Source organism: Cyclopterus lumpus, chromosome 10 (genome assembly GCF_009769545.1).
Source record: "Cyclopterus lumpus isolate fCycLum1 chromosome 10, fCycLum1.pri, whole genome shotgun sequence".
In the NCBI taxonomy this organism is placed as follows: Eukaryota; Metazoa; Chordata; class Actinopteri; order Perciformes; family Cyclopteridae; genus Cyclopterus; species Cyclopterus lumpus.
In genome coordinates this window covers 12,705,237-12,728,657 of record NC_046975.1, presented here as the reverse complement: position 1 = coordinate 12,728,657, position 23,421 = coordinate 12,705,237, and the positions used below count along the sequence as shown (strand labels likewise).

The 23,421-nt window shown below is 41.6% G+C and overlaps 3 protein-coding genes across 3 annotated transcripts; all 3 read right to left on the bottom strand.

The window, feature by feature from the left end:
* Window positions 1-20: 20 nt before the first annotated feature.
* On the bottom strand, window positions 21-3,077 carry LOC117737961 (protocadherin alpha-3-like). Its single transcript, XM_034544218.1, has 2 exons — window positions 696-3,077; window positions 21-74 (listed from the first exon to the last, which is right to left on the bottom strand). The coding sequence occupies exons 1-2, from the start codon at window positions 3,075-3,077 to the stop codon at window positions 21-23; spliced, it is 2,436 nt and encodes an 811-aa protein (XP_034400109.1).
* Window positions 3,078-4,085: 1,008 nt separating this feature from the next.
* Window positions 4,086-6,482, bottom strand: LOC117737960 (protocadherin alpha-3-like). The gene has a single exon (XM_034544217.1). It carries the CDS (start codon window positions 6,480-6,482, stop codon window positions 4,086-4,088), a length of 2,397 nt encoding a protein of 798 aa, XP_034400108.1.
* Window positions 6,483-7,236: 754 nt separating this feature from the next.
* LOC117737959 (protocadherin alpha-3-like) lies at window positions 7,237-9,633 on the bottom strand. The gene has a single exon (XM_034544216.1). The coding sequence runs from the start codon at window positions 9,631-9,633 to the stop codon at window positions 7,237-7,239; it is 2,397 nt and encodes a 798-aa protein (XP_034400107.1).
* Window positions 9,634-23,421: the final 13,788 nt, after the last annotated feature.

The following is a 23,421-nucleotide window of genomic DNA, read 5'->3' as shown; positions in this document are numbered from 1 at the left end:
GTCGTCTAAGTCTCTTTGTTTCAATCGCCTGAGAAACAGCGTCGTCCTCTGAATCTGGGAGGAGCCCCGAGCCACTAGAGGAAGTTCAAATGTGATGGTCTACAATGTCCCCTTGTGGACACATATAACTACACTGAACATGAACTGTATTAGACTTGCATGCTTCAATTATCATTGAACATGCCAAGTCAATCCACAACTCCAAGAAGAGTCAGCATGACTGCATACGTTATGCATATCCTTTGGTTTAACATTTCATCCCTATGTTTTTGACAATATGACTTATTTTAGAAACATTTCCAGACAAAGATCCACAAGTCGAGTATTGCTGTTACAAAAGAAGGTTTTGCAACAACGTTCCAGGAAGACGGTTTAGTAAGAACATCAACAATATAGCCGTTGTCTATAAAAAAACACAAAAAAAGGAAAGGAAACAACTAAGGTTAAAGATTGTTTTACTGGGGTTTATAAATGAAGTGAAGACTGAGATCCCAAATCCCAAAAAAACATTAAGACCATGCAGGCTTATTCACATGAACATACTCAAATCATGTTGAGTGTTTATTTTGCAACGCAAACAGAAGTGTTTTTATCATGTTGTAGTCACCCGCCATGGCGCAAATCCCTTTTGAAAAGGACTTTGAGTAAAACGACATCAATTCCCATCCAATTACTGACTTAATGCATGTTCTTACCTTGTCTTGGTTGGGTAAAGTCTGAGTTCTGGTATAAGTATCTCCTCCGTTAATACTGATCAGTTCTCCATCTACAGGAGGAAACTGAGCGGGGAAAACCACTACGTCACTCTTCAGTGTGTCTGAGCTGAAACACACGTCATACTGCTGAGTAGATTTGGAGTAAGACCAGCTCCCGTCAGGGTGGGTGGTGATCATTGGGGCGCTGTACCTGCTGAAGCTGCCGTCGGTCCTGTGGCATTTGACAGCTATTAAACTGATGAGGCTCAGCAGAAAGATCACCGACACCGACACGATGCCGATCAGCAGATACAGGTTTAAGTCAGAGAAGCTGTCCTCCTTTAGGGGGACATGTCTGAACTGAGTCTGGATGTCAGCTATGCTTTCAACCACCACCACCTCAATAGACACAGTAGCTGACAGGGAGGGTTCTCCGTTATCAGAAACCAACACCACCAAGGGGTGAGCTTTCAGGTCGTTGTCACTCATTCTCCTCTTAGTCCTGATCTCTCCGGTGCTGGTTCCGATCCGGAAGAGGTTGTTTCCTTTGGGCTCAGACAGGTGGTAAGAAAGCAGCGCATTGTATCCAGAGTCTGCGTCTACAGCCCTGATCTTTGCCACAAAGTATCCCGCTTCAGCAGAATAGGGGATGCTCTCACTGTTAACGGAGCCGTGCTCAGAATAGGGCGCGAGGATCGTGGGACTGTTGTCGTTCTCATCCAGGACTAAAACGTTCACAGTCACGTTGCTGCTGAGCGGAGGAACACCAGAGTCTGTGGCCTGAACTTTGAACTGAAGGGTGTTTAACTCCTCGTAGTTAAAAGACTGCAGACTGACTATGTCTCCAGTCTCTGAGTTTATATTCACCATTGTTGAGAGAGGCAACACGTTAGTGTTAATTTTTAAGAAAGAATATCTCACCTCACCATTTTGACTTATATCGGCGTCAATTGCAGTCACTGTTTTGATAACTGCTCCTACTGGACTATTCTCTTTAACATATATATTAACCATTGACTCTGAGAAGCGAGGAGGGTTGTCGTTGACATCAGAAACATGAACGGTCACTATGCTGGTGCTGGAGAGAGGTGGAGTCCCTTCATCATTTGCTACGATGACGACATTGTACTCGGCCATAGTTTCTCTGTCAAGTGGACCATCAACTACTAACGAATAATAATTTTTATAATTTGTGTCCAATTTAAAGGGGCTTTGGTTTTGAATGACAGCTTTTACTGCACCGTTTTCCCTTCCATCTTTGTCCAACACAGAAACGAGTGCTATAGCAGTTCCTACTTCTGTGTCCTCCTTCACTGTGTTTAGTAGTGACGTCACAGTGATCTCAGGTGCGTTGTCATTTATATCCACCACCTCTACCAGCACCTTACAGTGAGCAGACATCGGAGGTTGGCCTTTGTCGCTGGCCTGTGCATGAATCTCAAACGCGGGGTTTTCCTCATAGTCGATCTTACCTTTGATTAAAATTGCACCCGTTTTCGAGTCTATTTCAAATAAATGTAAAATGTGATCCTGTCCTTTACTTCTTAAAGAATATTCGATTTCTGCATTTAATCCCTCATCTGCGTCTGTTGCATTAAGAACGATCACAGCAGACCCTGTTGGTAAGTTTTCTAACATTTTAACTTTGTATAAAGATTGACTGAAAACAGGATTATTGTCGTTATTATCCAAAACAGTGATAACGATTTGTGAGGTTCCTGATCGGCTTGGATTCCCTCCATCCAGCGCAGTTAGTGTGAGTTGTATTACTGAGCCGTGCTCTCGGTCTAAGGATTTCTTCAGCACTAACTCGGCCGACACGCCGTCTCCCCCTTTGTGAATGTCTAAAGAAAAATAATCATTACTACTAAGCTTGTATGTATTAACGCCGTTCTTTCCAACATCCAAGTCCGATGCCTCTATTAATCCAAATTTCACTCCCGGAAAGGTATTCTCCGCTACGTTAATTGACTGCAATTGTTCAGAGAAAACGGGCGCATTGTCATTCATATCAGTTATAGTTATCTCTAACCGGTAAAGCTTCAGTGGGTCATTGATCACGGCCTCGACATTGACTGTACATGTTGTCGCCTTCGCACAAAGCTCTTCTCTGTCGATTCTTTCATTGACATAAAGAACACCAGTTTTCAGATTTACATCAAAATATTTTCTCTTTGAACCCGCGACAATCTGAAACATACGAGACTCTAAATCCTGCACGTTGAGATTTAGATCCTTGGCGATATTTCCAACAGAAGTCCCCGGGTTTACCTCCTCTGGTACGGAATACGAGAGCTGTCCAGAAGCCGCTTCCCAGCAACAATTCAGCAGCACGGCCACAAGATACATCCGAAAACAGTTTGCTTTGCTTGAGAGATACATAACTAAATCCAACCCGAAAAATACATAAATCCCAGGTTAGCCAATCCCGTCAAAAAATCCTAATGAAAGTACACATTCCAGTTTCTCGCATATGCAGCTGGGAAATGCCTTTCACCCTTTTCTCTCTCGCCCTGCGTCTCTTTGTAACAAAGCCCAGAGGAACGTCATCATGTCTCTGGGAGGAGTCATACGCCTCCTAAAATAACGTTCAGATGTCATGGTCTACAGTGGCCCTATGTGGTGATGTATAATAACTACATTCAACCTCTTACAGCAGCAATGGAATGACTAACCAACTCAAACAGAGCTATTCCGTCAAAGTAAATATAGTTGTAAATATGGCAAATAATAGTAATTATACATCTCGACTTAATATACTCTAATTTTCCCATGTTCTCTTTCTGACTTTCTATCTGCTTATCCATACAATTAGACCTTCCTCTGTTAATTTGTGTAGCTTTTTAGCCAGGCATTCATTTAAAAACATTTAATATATTTGGAGCAAAGCATTACATCACACTGAAGAAATAGATAACTGAAGATGTTAATTGCAATTCAAAATTGCAACATTTAGATATTTTCTGAAAGGAACACATGGAAAGGTAATTACAGTAATGGAGTAAGCTAGTGTAATATCTCCTATTGGGAAATTTGTTTTACATGTCATGAATAAATACGAATAATTTCGAAAAATCTAAATATATGTGGCAGGAAATGAAACTACTCTTTTTACAATATATACACTCCGCAATACACTATCCGCACTCTGCATCCCGTGGTGCTTTTTTCAGAACAATGGACAGCGAAACGCACTTTCTGTAGTGTGAAAGTCTTATTACCTTATATATTGTTAGCACTGGCTCGTAGCACTGAACATGACAGCTAATTTTAATACACTGTGGGTATTTCTCACAAAGTAATTTCACTTTACAACGAAGACAAATAAAACACGGAGGGAGCATGCTTTGAGCCTCAGCTCTCGGGAATACATTATTACAAATAGCCTTTTCATACTTTTCTTACCTTGTCTTTATTGGGTAAAGTCTGTGTTCTGGTATAAGTATCTCCTCCATTAATACTGATCAGTTCACCATCGACAGCAGGAAACTGGGGTGGGAAAACCACTACGTCACTCTTCAGCGTGTCTGAGCTGAAGCACACGTCATACTGCTGAGTAGATTTGGAGTAAGACCAGCTCCCGTCAGGGTGGGTGGTGATCATTGGGGCGCTGTACCTGCTGAAGCTGCCGTCGGTCCTGTGGCATTTGACAGCTATTAAACTGATGAGGCTCAGCAGAAAGATCACCGACACCGACACGATGCCGATCAGCAGATACAGGTTTAAGTCAGAGAAGCTGTCCTCCTTTAGGGGCACATGTCTGAACTGAGTCTGGATGTCAGCTATGCTTTCAACCACCACCACCTCAATAGACACAGTAGCTGACAGGGAGGGTTCTCCGTTATCAGAAACCAACACCACCAAGGGGTGAGCTTTCAGGTCGTTGTCACTCATTCTCCTCTTAGTCCTGATCTCTCCGGTGCTGGTTCCGATCCGGAAGAGGTTGTTTCCTTTGGGCTCAGACAGGTGGTAAGAAAGCAGCGCATTGTATCCAGAGTCTGCGTCTACAGCCCTGATCTTTGCCACAAAGTATCCCGCTTCAGCAGAATAGGGGATGCTCTCACTGTTAACGGAGCCGTGCTCAGAATAGGGCGCGAGGATCGTGGGACTGTTGTCGTTCTCATCCAGGACTAAAACGTTCACAGTCACGTTGCTGCTGAGCGGAGGAACACCAGAGTCTGTGGCCTGAACTTTGAAATGAAAGGTGTTTAACTCCTCGTAGTTAAAAGACTGCAGACTGACTATGTCTCCAGTCTCTGAGTTTATATTCACCATTGTTGAGAGAGGCAACACGTTAGTGTTACTTTTTAAGAAAGAATATCTCACCTCACCATTTTGACTTATATCGGCGTCAATTGCAGTCACTGTTTTGATAACTGCTCCTACTGGACTATTCTCTTTAACATATATATTAACCATTGACTCTGAGAAGCGAGGAGGGTTGTCGTTGACATCAGAAACATGAACGGTCACTATGCTGGTGCTGGAGAGAGGTGGAGTCCCTTCATCATTTGCTACGATGACGACATTGTACTCGGCCATAGTTTCTCTGTCAAGTGGACCATCAACTACTAACGAATAATAATTGTTATAATTTTTGTCCAATTTAAAGGGGCTTTGGTTTAGAATGACAGCTTTTACTGCAACGTGTTCCCCTCCATCTTTGTCCAACACAGAGACGAGTGCTATAGCAGTTCCTACTTCTGTGTCCTCTTTCACTGTGTTTAGTAGTGACGTCACAGTGATTTCAGGTGCGTTGTCATTTAGATCCACCACCTCTACCAGCACCTTACAATCCGCAGACATCGGAGGTTGGCCTTTGTCACTGGCCTTTGCATGAATCTCAAACGCGGGGTTTTCCTCATAGTCGATCTTACCTTTGATAAAAATTGCACCCGTTTTCGAGTCTATTTCAAATAAATGTAAAATGCGATCCTGTCCTTTATTCCTTAAAGAATATTCTATTTCTGCATTTAATCCCTCATCTGCGTCTGTTGCATTAAGAACGATCACAGTTTTGCCGACTGCTAAATTCTCAGAAATCCGTGCCTTGTATAACGAACTGCTGAAAACCGGAGCGTTGTCATTGATGTCTAACACATTGATAATGATGAGAGAGGTTGCTGATTTGGGTGGATTTCCCCCGTCCACAGCAGTAACTGTTAATCTCACAGTGCGTTCTTGTTCTCGATCTAAAGCTTTCTGGAGCACAAGCTGTGCAGACACACTCTCTCCCCCTTTGTGGACCTCTAAAGAAAAATAATCATTTGGACTTAGTTTGTATGTACTAACGCTATTCTTGCCAACATCGAGGTCCGATGCTCCTATAAATCCAAATTTCCCCCCTGACACGGTACTTTCAGCAATGTTAAGAAACTGCACTTTCTCAGGGAAATATGGCGTATTGTCATTTATATCGACTATATTTACCTCTAAACGGTAAAGCTTCAGTGGATTGTTGATCACTGCCTCGACGTTCACAGAACATTTTGTAGATTTAGCACAAAGCTCCTCGCTGTCGATTCTTTCATTGACATAAAGGACACCAGTTTTCAGATTTACATCGAAATATTTTCTTTTCATTCCGCTCACGATCTGAAACATACGGGGCTCCAAGTCGTGGACATTAATGTTTAGATCTTTAGCGAGATTCCCCACAGAAGTCCCCGGGTTTACCTCTTCTGATACAGAGTAAGAGAGCTGCCCAGACGCCGCTTCCCAGCACCAATCCAAGAGAACAACGAGTATATAAATACCCAAAGGGCTCCGTAACATCCCCGTCGACATATTTTGATCCAAAGTGAACAGTGCCTGTATTCCAATGTCCACAATTCCGGGTAATAGTTCAGGATGAAAGCTAGGATCCACAATCCAGTTGCCTCGCTGTTTGAGTGGGAACCGACAAAATGATGGCCACACAGTCCATTCTTGCGCTGCGTCTCTTTGTAACAAAGCCCAGAGAAACATAATCATCTTCTGAATCTGGGAGGAGCCTGAAGCAGCATGAACATCTACATCTGACGGTCTGCAATGTCACCTTGTGGTCGTTTTATTAACTACAATAAATGCTAAAGCTGATAAAACACATGTCACACGGCCAAGTCAATATACTGATAACAATAAGTCAAAAATCAAAGGACACCAAAATAAGCAAAAAGTAGAATGTCATTATGTAATCCTTCACGGACGTGTAATAGTACAAAGGCGCAAGTTCTTCAGAGAAACACACTCTTTAAATGTGCTAAAATCTTCACATATATTAATACATGTCGATAGTTATTAGACAGCACACCACAGTTTGTTTTGCGCACGCAACAAGCTGTGGTGCTCATTTCAGCACCATGGACAACGAACTACACACGGCAGTTCTCTCGGATGAATGAGAACTTGTATGTTTACTTCAATATTGTGTTAGCACATTAATATACATAATACAACACGTTGACAAATACATTGTTCAAAGTATTTTCCTTCCTACATGTTAACAAAAGGAACACGGGGATTCACGTCAGCCGCAGCTCTGGAGAATAAAGTAGCACATCTAAAGGAAACATTTTCTTACCTTGTCTTTGTTGGGTAACGTCTGAGTTCTGGTATAAGTATCTCCTCCATTAATACTGATCAGCTCACCATCGACAGGAGGAAACTGTGCGGGGAAAACCACTACGTCACTCTTCAGCGTGTCTGAGCTGAAACACACGTCATACTGCTGAGTAGATTTGGAGTAAGACCAGCTCCCGTCAGGGTGGGTGGTGATCATTGGGGCGCTGTACCTGCTGAAGCTGCCGTCGGTCCTGTGGCATTTGACAGCTATTAAACTGATGAGGCTCAGCAGAAAGATCACCGAGACCGACACGATGCCGATCAGCAGATACAGGTTTAAGTCAGAGAAGCTGTCCTCCTTTAGGGGAACATGTCTGAACTGAGTCTGGATGTCAACTGTGCTTTCAACCACCACCACGTCAATAGACACAGTAGCTGACAGGGAGGGTTCTCCGTTATCAGAAACCAACACCACCAAGGGGTGAGCTTTCAGATCGTTGTCACTCATTCTCCTCTTAGTCCTGATCTCTCCGGTGCTGGTTCCGATCCGGAAGAGGTTGTTTCCTTTGGGCTCAGACAGGTGATACGAAAGAAGCGCATTGTATCCAGAGTCTGCGTCTACAGCCCTGATCTTTGCCACAAAGTATCCCGCTTCAGCAGAATAGGGGATGCTCTCACTGTTAACGGAGCCGTGCTCAGAATAGGGCGCGAGGATCGTGGGACTGTTGTCGTTCTCATCCAGGACTAAAACGTTCACAGTCACGTTGCTGCTGAGCGGAGGAACACCAGAGTCTGTGGCCTGAACTTTGAACTGAAAGGTGTTTAACTCCTCGTAGTTAAAAGACTGCAGACTGACTATGTCTCCAGTCTCTGAATTTATATTCACCATTGTAGATGATGGGTCACGGCTACTTTGTAAAAACGAATAACTCACGTGGCTGTTCTGGTCCACGTCAGAATCAGTGGCAGATACTGTTTTAATAATTTCTCCCACTGGGCTGTTCTCCTTCAGGTATACATTAATGTGGGGCTCTGGGAACCGAGGTGGGTTATCATTTACATCAGCAATGTGTATCGACAGTACACTCGTGCTGGAGAGTGACGGGGTTCCTCCATCAGTGGCCACTATGGTGACGTTGTAGTTAGAGACACTCTCTCTGTCTAGTGGTCCGTCAACTAACAACGAATAATAATTTTTGTAGTTTGTTTCGAGTTTGAGTGGAACCCCGTTTTTAATTTGAATGTTCACATCACCGTTCTTCCCACCATCCTTATCGAAGACTGACACGAGAGCCACCACGGTGCCTGCATGAGCGTCCTCTTTCACTGTGGCGTGGAGTGACGTCACAGTGATCTCGGGAGCATTGTCATTTACGTCCACCACTTCTACCAGCACTTTACAATGAGCAGACATCGGAGGCTGCCCTTTATCACTTGCCTCTACACGTATCTCAAAAGCCCTTTTGTCTTCGAAGTCTATATTTCCTTTTACCCTGATGACTCCCGTTCGACTTTCAATTTCAAAGATATCAAGCACGTGATCTTGATCTTTGCTCCTCAGTGAATACACAATCTCACTGTTGATGTCTTCATCTGCATCGGTGGCGTTCACGGCAATAACTGCTGTGCCCAATGGCGTGTTCTCTGTGATTTTAGTTTTATACAACGTTTCACTGAATATTGGAATGTTATCGTTGATGTCTAAAACATTAATAACGAGCTGCGAGGTGCCTGATTTCGGAGGACTCCCTCCATCTACAGCGGTCAGTGTCATGGTGACCACAGGCTGCTTCTCTCGGTCTAAGGCTTTCTGCAACACTAACTCAGCAGACACACTGTCACCTGCTTTGTGCACATCCAAAGAGAAATGTGCATTCTGGCTTAGTTTGTAAGTACTGACCCCGTTTCTCCCCACATCTACATCACTTGCTTCAGATAATGCAAATTTCACCCCTGGTAACGTACTCTCTGCGATGTACAGATTTTGCAATTTGGTCGTAAACAATGGGGCATTGTCATTTACGTCTAAAATGTCAACGTCAATACGGTAAAGCTTCAAAGGGTTATTTATGACGGCTTCCACACTTACTGAGCATTTAATTTCCTCGGCGCAGAGCTCCTCTCTGTCTATTCTCTCACTGACATACAGAACACCCGTCTTTAGATTTACCTCGAAGAATGTTCTCTTTGATCCGGAAACAATTTGAAACATACGTGATTCCAACTCCTGTGAATTTAAGTTTAGGTCCTTTGCAACGTTTCCAATAGGAGTCCCCAGGTTTACCTCCTCTGAGACGGAATAGGAGAGCTGACCAGACACCGTTTCCCAGTATAATTCCACTAGAAAGAGCCCGAGACAGATCCCAAAATATCTCCATTGACAAGGCGAAGACATGTTTCTGTCCAATTAAGCATGAATATGAATTCAAGTCAGGATATTGCAGGTAGTATGGAAAATATCAACCGAGCTGAGCTTTGAATTTGATTGGGAAATTCTGTGTTTGTTCCACCGTGCTCCCTCTCTAACAAAGACTGAATAAATGCCCCAATCGCCTGTAAACGGGAGTGGCCTACTTCTTTCAGAGAGTAGCGCTGTCTCGGATGGATCAACAGCGGCGCCACGTGGTGAAATAGACAACATGCAGAGATCAGTGAAGATGAAGGCCTAATGTTGCAGCCATTTAAGCAGCCATTACGTCAGACCATACCATTTCGATATCATTGTAAGTGCTGCTAAATATACAAGCAACACACACACACACACACACACACACACACACACACACACACACACACACACACACACACATACAGCATATTGTCCACTTCTCTACCCAAATCCTGTTCCCATTTATTTAATTAGGCAGAAATGTGCATTAATGCGGAGACTGCGATACGTTTTTTGTATATTCACTTTTGCTAAAATTTCACCTTGGGCAGAAATCATCCAGCTATTTATTTGGGCACTCTGCTCGGTTGGCAATTTCTGAATAGCACAATGGTTATTTATAACACATAATTGCAATCACAATCATAACAACAAACTGCAATAGAAGGTTGTTCAACATTTGAATTATACTAGAAATAAGTATGTCATCTTCTCACTACATCCTTCCCTTCTCATTTTGTTTGCCTTGAGGGTATTGCATGAAGTTAATTGGACACTTTTGTTCTGCTGCATGCAGATCCGTGCTGCGGTGTACTTGGTGCATTTGAGTGTTTCTTCACATTTCCACAGAGATGGTAGTCATGAGCTTATGCACATTCCCTCGTTTGTAATCCCAGGATTAAGGCCTGGGTTCAGAAACTCCTGTCCTATTTCCATTATAGGAAACATGATTTGATTTGAAAATATTAATAACCAGCACACACTGAGCCGCAGTCATCCGTAAACCCAAAAATGCAATAATCATAATAGCTCACAAAAGATGACCTGTTTACTCAATTATGTATGGCAACGGAAAATAGTATGTTCTTCTCGGACTCTGATTATATTGCACATTCAGCTTATTTACATAAGTGAACAAGTGAACACACAAAGGCCGCCTGGCCCAACGGAACGAGACAGATCATGATGAAATTCAATGAGTCATACTTTATTTGTAGGTCACTGTCTATACTGTGCCAGCCTTACAGGCCTTCAGTCTGGATTATTTTACTCATAAACTCACCATGACACACACGGACCACTGATGCAACAGTTTACTCGGCACTCTAAAGATAATCTGTCTATATTTTTCCAGGGATTCTGCTTCGCGGCCTGCTGCCTCTGCTGTTAACTTGTTTTCTAGGTTAAATGTAAACAAGCCATGTAAATGTGTATTACACCACTTGTGTCTGTTAATTATCTCCTGGAAGAGTGTGACTGGAAGGAGAACCAGATGTCTACATTTGCAATCCCCAAGTAAACCTAGTACTGTTCGGTATTGTCCACACACAGAATGAAGGATATCAGAGAGTGTAGTATTGAACCCAACCTGAGAGCGACATCGGGGCCTGAATGCACTAGGCCATATGGAGGAAACACCGATTGTGAATTAAGTTAATAAAAGATGATGAGAACACATCAGCTCTTCTTCCAATGCCAGATACAGCTCCTCGGGGAAGCATCTGCAGAAGGGTCAATTAATCCATTAATAGCTCTGTAAGCACTATACAGAAATAATTAATCAACATTTTCAAACACATAGTCTTCTAAAAGAGATGTGTTGCTTGAAATGATTAAATAGTAGTTGATTAAAACAACCAAGTGCTCATGGCTCAGTATTTCACTGTTTTTTTCCATAGATGCAAGTCACATTTCCTGAGGATATGTTCATTGAATTTTCTGAATAATTTAAAGTGATTAAACGGGTAGTTAAGAAAATACACACTATTTAGTCCCTTAAGGAGCTGTGCATAATAAATGTATTGTTTAGATATACATATGTGCCTGTTAACCTGCGTCTCTGTCAGTGGTTTACCAACCACGTGATGAATTTAATAGGAGAAACAGTAGCAGCATCAAGAGCAGTGTGATCAAAGGTGCAGAGGGAGCAGTACAGGGGGGGGGGGTTGGGAGAGCTTGGGCAGGAGCAGTGAACAGCCTTGTTTTAGGCGTGTTCAATGCATTATTAAAGGCAAACCACCACATATAATCGACCAATTATATTATGTATCTCCTCCATACTAAGAATTTCATGATAGCCCTTTGCCATCATTGTGTGTGTGCTTGTGAGTTAATGCATGTTAGAAGGGCGTGTACTGTGCTGTCCATCTGTGTGTGAGTAGATGGGGGAAGGGTGCTATCTGAACATGTTCCAAGGCGAGCCCCCCCCCCCCCTTTTCTCCTCTCTCCTTCTGCACTGCTCTCTTGTCTCTATAGCAACGCCATCTCAGGCACAGACATGATGCATGTTTGCACAAACGCACACCCACACCCTCACTAAAGCCGAAGCATATGGGTTTATTTTTCAAAAGGCATGGGATATAAAGTAATACGCCGCTGGATTTCCTACCCACCTCTAGATTTGTATCTCCTACTGTTCACTTTCACATAGTCCTTTTATCTCACTAAACAAATCATATCCGATTGTGACAAGCAACACGCACACACACACACACACACACACACACACACACACACACACACACACACACACACACACACACAAACTCAAACCACGCTTGTACCACACCAGGCCGTCCCCAGTTGCGGTTGGGCTGCTCATGCATTGATAATGTAGCACTGCATCAGCATATTCACTATGGCAGATTCACTTTTACAGCAGTGCTTGCTTCCCTTTCCACCCCCACAGCGAGCTTGACCTTTGCATTCAGCCATGCCCAACCCCACCGTATCTGCCCACTCTGGGCCAGGGCTCTGGGGACCACCCCCCACTCTTTCAGTCCACACGCTACATCCTGCTTCATGTGACGCGATACTGATGTCATAGTGCAGTTTTTGTTTGGAGTCGAGCTCATTACGACACAAGGGGGCAACCTACTCCATGTCTCCTCCTTTACTCAGTACCAAACCTCATGTTTTTTTATTCTGAGATTCACATTTTTTTCTTTTTCTTTGTGTGTTGATCTGCTGAACGGTTTCAATTTCTCTGAGAACTAGCTGTGATGACTCCTATAACAGTAGATTTTTAGTGACAGTTTGACTAGAACCACACCCAACTGCAGCCGTACACTAATTCATGTCTAAGATGCACTAATAAAACAGAGGGGATGAATGTAGATGAAGAAGTAACCAGTCTAAAAATAAAGGTGAGCGTACTTGCTTTCCCATGGAACAATGACCCCTCGCTACATATGACATTGGTATTTGAAGAAAAAATTGTAAAATGTTTCTATTTGCAGGATTATGATCCCCAGCTGTGCAGACACAAGTAGCACTCTATAGAACATATTTACTAGACTGGTAGACACAAACAGCTACACAAACATATCATCCATAACATCATATATGATAGATGTATAGAAAGAGAGAGGGAGAGAAAGAGGTTTGGGGAAGATGAATTACTTCTAATATTTAATCCAACAACTACTCAATCATTTATTTCTGAATCTGCGCTCGCTTCCACTGGTTTCTGGAGTAAGTAGGCCAGGGGCGGGTCTAGGGTAACATGAGCCGGAACAAGATGAAAACCAGGACACAGCAATATGGAGCATGCCCAAACACACACATGCACATACCCTTGAGATAAAACTAGAGGCACACCAACACAGTGTTCACTCATATGGGAAGTAATGGCACAATACCCAAATCTCACATAATTAGTTACTCGAGTGTAAAACAACAGGCCGGAGAAACGGCATGCTGCTGCGGCCTGAGTGATTGCTCCATTTGATGTTGTTATGAACTGTCATTGGCCAAATGGGGAGCTGGGACAGTGTGATTTTTAGATTTGAACTCGGTCCATATGCCTAATCCGCATAAGATGTCTATCCAGCACTTTGTTTCTTTACAATTTTGCAGTCACTTTATTTGACGTTTTAGCCTCTCTATCAACGCACCAACACAAGCTATTGTTTCCATTCAGTAAGGACATTCATAAATTGCCAGTTTACAGGTGATCCTTATTGTAAAAAGCCATCTGTTCGTAAAAGCCAACATCTCTTCATCATATAATGGAGCTATGCAATTACTATTTTAGTCATTGAACCTTTTAACAGTGAATGTACGGTTCATGGTAAGCAATACCCCTCTGCATGAGTCACAGTGTGTCTGTGGAGTTTAACTGCAGGGGGGAATCATTAGGGTTTGTAAGATTTCCATGTGTAAAAGAGGTGTGATGGCGAGTAACATAACTGGTGAGAGAGAGAGAGAGAAGGACAAAAGAGAAAAGTGTGTGTGCATGAATTCCATTCATATAGTTAGTTGTTGCTCAGTGAGAATGTGGTTATCTTATGAGAGCAGAAGCACAATCAACATACCATTAATCAAAAGTGTAAAGAAAACAGGATGTACAACAAGCTTTGATAACTGCAAAGGTAGCATGGAAATCTGATTCCTCAACTAGAATCGCTTGACTGTAATGGACACTCTGATTGGCTCAACAGTGCCTGGAGACAAAGGCAGTGTCTGATAGATCGCTGCTGTAACAGGGTGCACCCATAATAGATTCACTAGTTCCCCTCTTGTATCCATGGTGACGCAGATGCAGCCCCCATCAGTGCCCCTCCCTACACCCTCCTCCATCGTATCCATCTTTATGAACATGCTGTACTTATAACAAGGACAAGGCATTTATTTTCTTTTTAAATAACAACCAGACAAATACAAAAATGGCAGTTATATTAAATTAAAATACATATATTTTCCACATTGTGGCCATTCACCCATTTTAAACAAACATTGAATATGGCTGAGGACACACGTTTTAGTACACTCACACAGAGAAACTGCCTGACCAAAACATTTTTTATTGGATTAAGAATAAATCTATCTTCATAGTCTGGCATGGATAACCTAGATTTGTCAATCAAACAGTTCACTGGGGAAGAGGGCAGGGACTGTCAGGCTTTAATCAGAATGTAAAATGGGACAGGACTCTCTATCCACCGATCAATAATGACACAGAAACTCCATAACAATACCAGTCAATACACTGCCACACACAGAGTGGCAACAAGCTAAATAATTGAATGTATTGACACACAGACACATAAGGCAAAATAGAAGGCGCATGTCCTTACCATATTATGCCACCAGGGGGAGCGTTTTTACCATTGTCTTTGTTTTATAGCAGTTTCTACACGCACAGACACACACTGATGTCTGAGGCAGGCGATGCTTTAAAGCCGTATGCCTTGTATTAGTTTAGCACGCTCACCCACTCCAAAAATGGTATCAGGGTACAGATACACTAGCAGCCTTGGTCTCAAACATCTCCTCTGCCTGCGGAAATTAAAATGTCAAGTCTCCCAGATGGGAAAGGAGATGTGGATGTATCTAACAATAACTGCACATTCACATCCAGCTTGATACATATCAAAACAAAGAGGGAAAGAAAATAGAGAGAATTCCATCAATACAAATGAAGATGATGCAGAATATGCTGTGTCCCTTATAGAGCACATGCATACTAGTGTACATCATTCACTTTCCAAGGGCAACTAACTAAAGCACTTCATCCACACTTTGCTGTCTCATTTATATTTCCCTAGCATCAGCAAATTCGACCTGTGTATATCAACGGCACCATGTGTAATGCCTATTTTTAGTTTTTTATCAGTCATGCAGTAGAGAATATGCAGCATGTGAAGTGCACTGCAGGTGCAGGCCTGCTGTGCTAGGGCTTGGCCCATTTCTTAAAAAAAAAAAAAGGCTCTGAATAATAGAGGAGAGTGCTGGCCTGCAGAGAATCTGACGTTGGAAACGGCTGAAATGGTTTTGTGAAGTTGCTCCACAGAAAATGAAGATGACTATTTATAAAGTAATGACTTGCCTACCAATCATTTAAGCTTCAACTCTGTTGCAGCCGGTCTCCGAGAATAGCAAACACCATCTTCCACTCTTACCAGCATCAAAACTTAAACAGCTACATGGACATCACCTTACCATCTTTAGCAACAGAAAGTTCTTATCATGTGGTGATGTTAAGTGTACCACGAGTGTGCATTATAGCTTGTATGTGTTTGGTAATTTAGTTGGTGTGTGCTCTTGATAAATAGATGGGTAGAGGGAATATACTCAGTTGCCAGTGTATTAGGTTCACCTAAAATAATACACTGATGCAGTCCTGCAATACATCCTGCATTCATGGTGGTTATCATGTTCAATGTTGCTTTACCTTAATGGTCTATTGGATGTTTTATGGTGCTGTTGAACCGCATTGCGTTATTTAGTCAGAGTAAACATTAGAAACACCTCTCAGCATCAAAAATACAATTGTTACATGTATCTAAATGAGGGTTAGTAATCCACTCAATCAAGGCCAAGGCAAAAACACATCAAGAATAGAAGAGCACAAGGTAAAAAAGTGGAGCCTGGACATTAGCCTGGAATTTAAGTGTGAGTGGCATCCTTGTTTACTCTGCGTGCTGTTGCCTTTTCAAAGCTATACCTTCATGGCATCATTAAGATGATTCCACCTAATCGCATTAGAGCAGCAACATAGAATTATTACTTTACACACAGAAGCCTTAATCTAGGGCAACTGGGGATACTGACATTTGTGGCGGAATGGAAAATAGGCTTTGACAGGAAGTTCCTATTTACGGCACCTGAAGGAGCACTGACAATGTTTTGTGATTTTTAAAGCATTCGCTACAACATATTATTAACTTCCACATGCATGGAGATCTGTTTCCACAAAGGTCAATATGTATTGCAGGATTACATTGTACAGTTATTTATATTGTACAGGTTACTTTACAGGCTACTACTCTAGTTTTCAGTTAGAGGACAAAGCAAAGTGTAACCGGATTAAGACAAACATTAGGGAGTAAACAAGGGTTTATGGAACAATTATACTCCAGTCTAATCGCAAAGACCCGTTTACGGTAGTCTGCAAACAAGCAGACCAATCTCCTTGTTATTTTGGTATCATGTTTTTTAACAGGTGTGTAGTCTCTGCTCATCTTTTCTCCTCTATACCCATATTAAGCAGGTTCTCACTTCATTATCTGTAATATGAATCATAGATTATCTAGCAGTGTCTACTGTGGGCAATTTTGTTTTGGTGTGCATGAAACATTTTGTTTTCCTTTTCAATGTATCATGTAGCACCTGGTTATCTGCTGTTGAATCCCACTGATCTCTAAAGCATCAGACTAAACACAGCAACTGTTGATGTGAAGCAAACAGCATGGCACTGAAACCTGGACTGTGCATTCAAAACGACATGACATGAGAGTCACTCAGATAGATTGTAACTACAAGTACCTTAAAATGTCAAGTCACCATACAATGAAATGAAGCATTTAGTTAAGCATGTTCAATAGTTTCCATTATGTGACAGTTAAAGTGTAAACTGATTAGATCATCCCAGTCTTTGAAGTGGGCAGATGCACAAATATGAACAAAACTAACATTAAAGCGCAGGAAAAGTCACCATCTAAAAGTAAGCAACCTTGTAGATCTTTAAATCGTCACAAGAAAGCCCTGAACATTATTGTGATGTTTAATTCCACAACAAGCATCATCCCCTAACCTGTGGAGACACCCTCAAATCAGATAATTACAAATAAGATGTATATTAAAGTGGACACAGAATTGTGCTTGGATCCCAAAATGATTAAGCACTAAATAATTACCAATTGAACAATGTTTATGGACTGCAATATTATTACTGTTTCTTGAGAACAATATGTAATTGTCAATCATAATCATGTTTACTAATAGTGCAGGCCACATAGACACACAGACTAAAGCCACAGCACACAAGGAACCAGCTGAGCTCCATCATTTAATGAGACATAATGAGATAAGCACTGTCAATAAAGAGTCAGTTAACAATACAGAACAATATAGTCATATAGTCCATTTGATGCAAGTTGATAGTTGCTTTGTGCATATAGCATGCAATGAAATCAACCAACATAAAGAACAATATTGCGACACAATCTTAAACACAAATGCCTTATCTAACAAGTAAGTCTTTGCCTTATTATATGAAAAGGACAGGACCATGTGGAGTTGTTTTTATACAGTACAACAAACAAAGCAACACTCTGATCAAAACGCACCATAACATGAACCAAAGAATACAACAACTCTATTCTTAACTAAAGATAAGGCAAATGTTGAGCAATTGTAATAGTTAGAAGACAAATAAAATGTCCACTTTTTGTTGTGACCTCAATAAACCCAGACAAATGCATTTGAGTCAAGTTGGTTTTCTTAAAAGCAGTTATGTGTTTAAAAATGAAACATTTAAGTGTGATAACCAGCAGACACATTAGTATGAAAAATAAGGGGCTTAAAGTACCATTTTTGTAATATACAACTATGCATGGTCAGTATGCTGTATAGCAGCTCTCACGCAGGAAATGAAGTAGCCATTCACAATTGTTAATGCAAAGTAATTTCAACAACAAATAATTGAAATAGCCACTCTTGGTTCACATAGGACATACAAGTGCACAGTAGAAGAGGATAGGTTCAGATTATTCCATCATCGGCTCCAGGACTGAGGCTGTGAAGAGCCAGACTACGGTTTGGTAGTGCGGGGTCCCGTCTTTCCTCTTTTACTGCTGCATAAGACTGAGAGAAAGAGGAAGGTGCTTTGACATTCAGCTCTACTCATGGCTACATATTATACAGAGGGAGGAGGTAGTGTAGAGAAGATAGGCTGTCTCTGTGGTCAGAAAGAGAGTGGAGAAAGGAAGGAGCTTGATAGAACGAAGGCTCATGGGCAAAGCTATGTTTTCGAATTGTAATTAGCAACTCAACTAAGAAGAACAGACATACACAAAAAGGATTGGTGAGAGAGTAACTGTCTCCAAAAGCGGGCAGCCATTTTCTATCAGCTTGTAATTACATGAAAGGACAGGAGGGGGCATAAGAGAGAGTACTAGCTAGATGAAATCAGGATCCGTTGGAGGACAGAGATAAAGAAAATCAGAAATGAGATTATTTGCGCAAGAATATATTCTGAAACAAAGAGATGGACTGAAGGAATGAAAAGAAACCAGTAGAAGGTGAATTTGAGAAGGAAAGCACACCATGCTGGAGCAGAGTGGTGTAGTGATAACAAGAACAAAGGCCAGGGAAGAAGGAGAGGGGGAGCCATTCGGTGGGAGGAGAGAGTGGGATATGAGTCAGGCTTACAGCATTAACACTCATCTTCCACACCCATGTCTCATTGTTTTATTCATACACTGCACCCACAAGGTAAGATGGCGGGAAACATGCAGAATATTTAGCGATCGGTACACATGTAAACATACACAGTTCAAGTGTATGTGGTTACAGGGAGTCACATACACAAATATCCCAAATGTCATGATAAAGTAATAGATTTAACTAAAAATGGCAAAGTCCCTGATTTAAATGTTTCATGACAGATGGTTTGCCTAAAAATAAACACAGCAGACCAACTTTACGAAATGAAAAGCTACATGTGGGATGAGATGACTCACCCACTGAACAGAACAGCTCACTGGTTCACACTCCAGAAGATGACCAGAAGGAGCCAAATGATGCTCAGACCATTTGAAAAATAAGAAGAGAACGGCGAAGACGTTTCAGGCTGTAGCTTTAATTAGCGTTAAAAATGACTTTCTCTCTGTGTCTACATGATCATATCAACGTTGTGTAATCACATGCACTTGATATCAGGAGTGTGACTCCCTGTGCTTCACCAAAAGACCACAGCATGAAATATATTTCTCTAAATATAATACTGACTACATTGTCCTGTTTTAATATAAGAGATATTTTGTAGTACAACTATTTATCACTGACATTGTATCTTTTAAGGAAAATTAAAAACAAAAACTACAGTTCTTTTGCAATTTTTCTAAAAGTTTGACCAGATGAGCTCAATATATAACTAAAAATACATAGGGGGGGGGGGGGGGGGGGGGCGCAAGAGGAACCCTGCAGCTAGAGTCTGAATCCATCTAACAGCCAACATCTGATCCGATCCATTTCTGCATGACCAGAAATGAATACAGCATACGATATTTAATCAGACAAGTGTATAGCAACTGTGCCTTATACCCCCATATACTCTACAGTGAGCAGTGCAGGGATACTGCTGTAAGAAAGCAATCCTCTTACTGCAATCCAATGTCTAAACAGCTCACTCTGGATTTCCCTCACCCATTCATACATTCTATTAATCGGAGATCACAGCCCCATCCCATACATTTAGATCTCAGTACACTGGGCGCTTACAACAGGATGACCATAAAGGAGACATTTAACCAACTGTATTTTCACTTGTTTTCCACTAAATACCTGTCTGTCCTGCAGATGCTGTCTTGCACTGGCTGCTCAGTCAGTTCAATCCTCCGGGTATGCACTCATGACCTAAGCGCAGCAGCAGATGTTGTGGCTGTTTGAGCACCGATGCCAAAAGTGCAGTGCAGACCTACATCTGTCTCTGTTGATTCAGAAAATAAACTACTATTTAAACATAGCACTTATCTTAACTGCACTTAACAAAGCTATCAAGCACGGGTTATTACATCAGACACAGATGTGTTTTTCTTAAATTGTATTAATAATATAATTGCAAGTAAATTATGACATTAGTGTTAATTCCAAAATAAAAGAAGAGCTCTAAGATAACCCTAAGATAAGCTTATATTATCTAGAATGGATTTAATATGATGGTTTTCATTAACGCAATATAAAGAGGCCTTGATTCAGCTGCAGTGGAGTGATTGTAAAGTGACAGTGGAAAGGTCCAACCTATACTCATCCACACAGCCATGAGGCAATGGACTGAGAGTAATGAAGCTGCTTATATAATGTGTGGTGGGGAGGAGAAAGGGTCAGCACTGCTCACACAATATCAGGCACGGAAGAGATGGGAGTAAGACAGAAAAGGATTAAAAACACAGATGTACTATTTCTGTATTAGTAACAGTATAATTCAAATATAACCATGCAGGTCAGACTTGCTGGAGCTCACAAATATAACTTTGACCTATATACTTAAGAATAGGTACTGTAGCATGAGCAAATTCACATCAAAGCCTCACATGGCTCTGAACCAGTCTCGTCAAGTCCTAGGACAAATGACAAGAGCGAAAGGAGCTGTACCAAGGAGTCTTGGCCCATAGCTATGAATGCAGCTCACAGTGCAATTTTGGGCCCACTGACTCTGATTTTGCCCCATGAACCCGGATGCGTGTTGTGTTGTTACCAGTTTAAAGAAGTTAAAAAAATGGTTTTATCTACATTTAAAATCTAACAGTGTCACATATTCACATAAAGGTGCAGCATTTTAAACTTTGATACATGAAGTACATCAAGTTAAAGTAAAACAAATATTAATGATATACTACTGAGAAAGAGTTATTTACATTTAGTCTTAGTTGATATCGACAACTCATTTTACTTTCCAAACCCTTGTCTGCTACTCCGCGGCGTTCAAAGCACATCACTACAGACAAACTGCTTATTGACCAAATACTCCTGCCTGTGCTTGCTGACATTCACAACAACAACCTCCTGATTCACCAACACCAATCACCTGAATGGTCCACAAAGAAAGGCATCTAATGCAAACACACACACACTCACCGATGCACACACTCTGACAGAAAGTACATATCACACTGTTCAGCAGAATCTGGCCAGCATGCCGTTTTTTGTGGAATGATATAATATAACCAAAAACTGCGGATTTACATAACACAATGCCAATATAATCGTCAACAACCAAACTTCATATACCACCAGTCACAGAGCCTCGTCAGCCAAACATAACTCTAGTCAACCTTCAATACTCGGTGACACAGAAACAGAAATGCTTCCTAGCACTCTGAGTTAACAGTATGGTTATCAAACAGATGTCAGATGTGTTTTTGGAGAGCAATGTTTTGTTTTTCTTTTTTTCCTTTTGTTCTGCGTTGGAAGTGACATTGATGATGGTGTGGACCTCAATGCTGTTTGTGTGCTCTGCCAGAGCCTCAGCTGATCCAAGTTCTCCTGTTCTCTTTTTACATATAAGGCTGATTTGGGGAAATGTTACAGGTGAACATTATATATGTGCCCTCTACGGTTCAGCTTTATCACATTTTTAAATAATTGTGTTTGCTAACCATAGATGCCTGCATGTGAATTTCTTTTTCCTGATTGCAAACTGCAAAGATGATGGGAAAAGAGAGCGCAAAGGAACATAATCTAATATTGATGTGGTGGGAGGGCTTATCTCAGTGCCCATAAATGACTTACAATTACTGATCTCAAGGAACAAGGGAAAACAAGGTTCACACTTAATGAAATATGTATATAGAGACTTAAAGTGTGCACAGCATGACAGTAGAGAGCAGGGCACAGATATAATGAAATAGTTCAAACTAGCATATTGGCTATAGGTTCATGTATGCAGTATACTGAGCAAGTCAGAATGAGCAGTGTGACACATAAACTGAAATTATCCCAGCATTAGCTATAATACCTGCATAATTATATTCCCAGTGAAATGGGTCAGCTTGCATTATTGTTTGATACATTTTGCATGTTTGGAAGCTGTTGTCTGTGCTCTGTCTCATGTCAGTGGTGGAAACTCTGGGATGGAATATGAAAGCTGTTTGCTACAGTCTTCCCATTTATAAAACACAAGAGTTGACTCATGTCTTCATGATAAGAATTATTTTCTGTCAATACAGGACATCTGATTTTTTATTGATATAATTGTCTCACAGTGGATGTCTTACTTTCTCTCATCACCAAAGGAAACATGCTCTGCTTGTTCCCGGTTTTCTCCCAGCCCCCTTTCTTCTGTGAAAGTGTCTCACAGTAAAGTGGATTAGGCATTTGTGAGTGTGTGCAATGTGTGTGCTTCTATGAGCACGAGTGTGCACATGTGAAGTGTCAACAAAAAAGATAGTATGTTTTCGATGTACCCTCCTGTGTGTGTAAATTAGATTAACATCACTGCTGTTGACCTCAATGTGAAATGCGCCGTCCTCCAACAAAGCTGGAGCAATAAGAGAGGATGTGCCCTACTGACACACAACAGCACATGCACCATCCACAGCCACAACCCTACAGGCATGAGGCACAGCAACACAGAGCTGAAAAGCATGTGGCAGAATAAGAGAGGAGATAGACTACAGAAAGAAACGGACGGAAAATGATAAGGAGACAGAAAAGGGTGGCATATGAAAGGGGAAACGAAGGACGGAGACATAAAAGCGGGAAAAGGAGGCCAAGAGTGGGATGGGGGAGGGGGAAACTTAGAGCGATATCAATACGGAGGGTACTGAAGGAGGAGGAGAGAAATAGTGAGAAGGCAGAGAGGGAAGCCGCACAAATGGAGAAAGGAAAAGCATTTCACAACATGAGACGGAACAGCTGGATTGAAGCAACGATGTCTTGTAGAGTTGCCTTCCTATTGCAGTATCTAACTAAAAAATCCAGACATAAAGGAGTCAAGAATGGACAGTGAAATGAAAAGGAGATGATGCAACAGAACACATTTTGAGAGGTGAACATAAAATGGGAAGTTGATGCAGAGGAAGTTAAAAAGCAAAGGCAAAAAAGGGTTTGGGCATGTCTGCACGTGTA

Bases quoted from the DNA above. Each gene is read 5' to 3' on its own strand.
- LOC117737959 (XM_034544216.1), bottom strand. From the start codon at position 9,633: ATGTCTTCGCCTTGTCAATGGAGATATTTTGGGATCTGTCTCGGGCTC.
- LOC117737960 (XM_034544217.1), bottom strand. From the start codon at position 6,482: ATGTCGACGGGGATGTTACGGAGCCCTTTGGGTATTTATATACTCGTT.
- LOC117737961 (XM_034544218.1), bottom strand. From the start codon at position 3,077: ATGTATCTCTCAAGCAAAGCAAACTGTTTTCGGATGTATCTTGTGGCC. The intron at 75-695 runs GTAAGAACATGC...AACTTCCTCTAG, and splicing joins CTTTACCCAACCAAGACAAG to TGGCTCGGGGCTCCTCCCAG.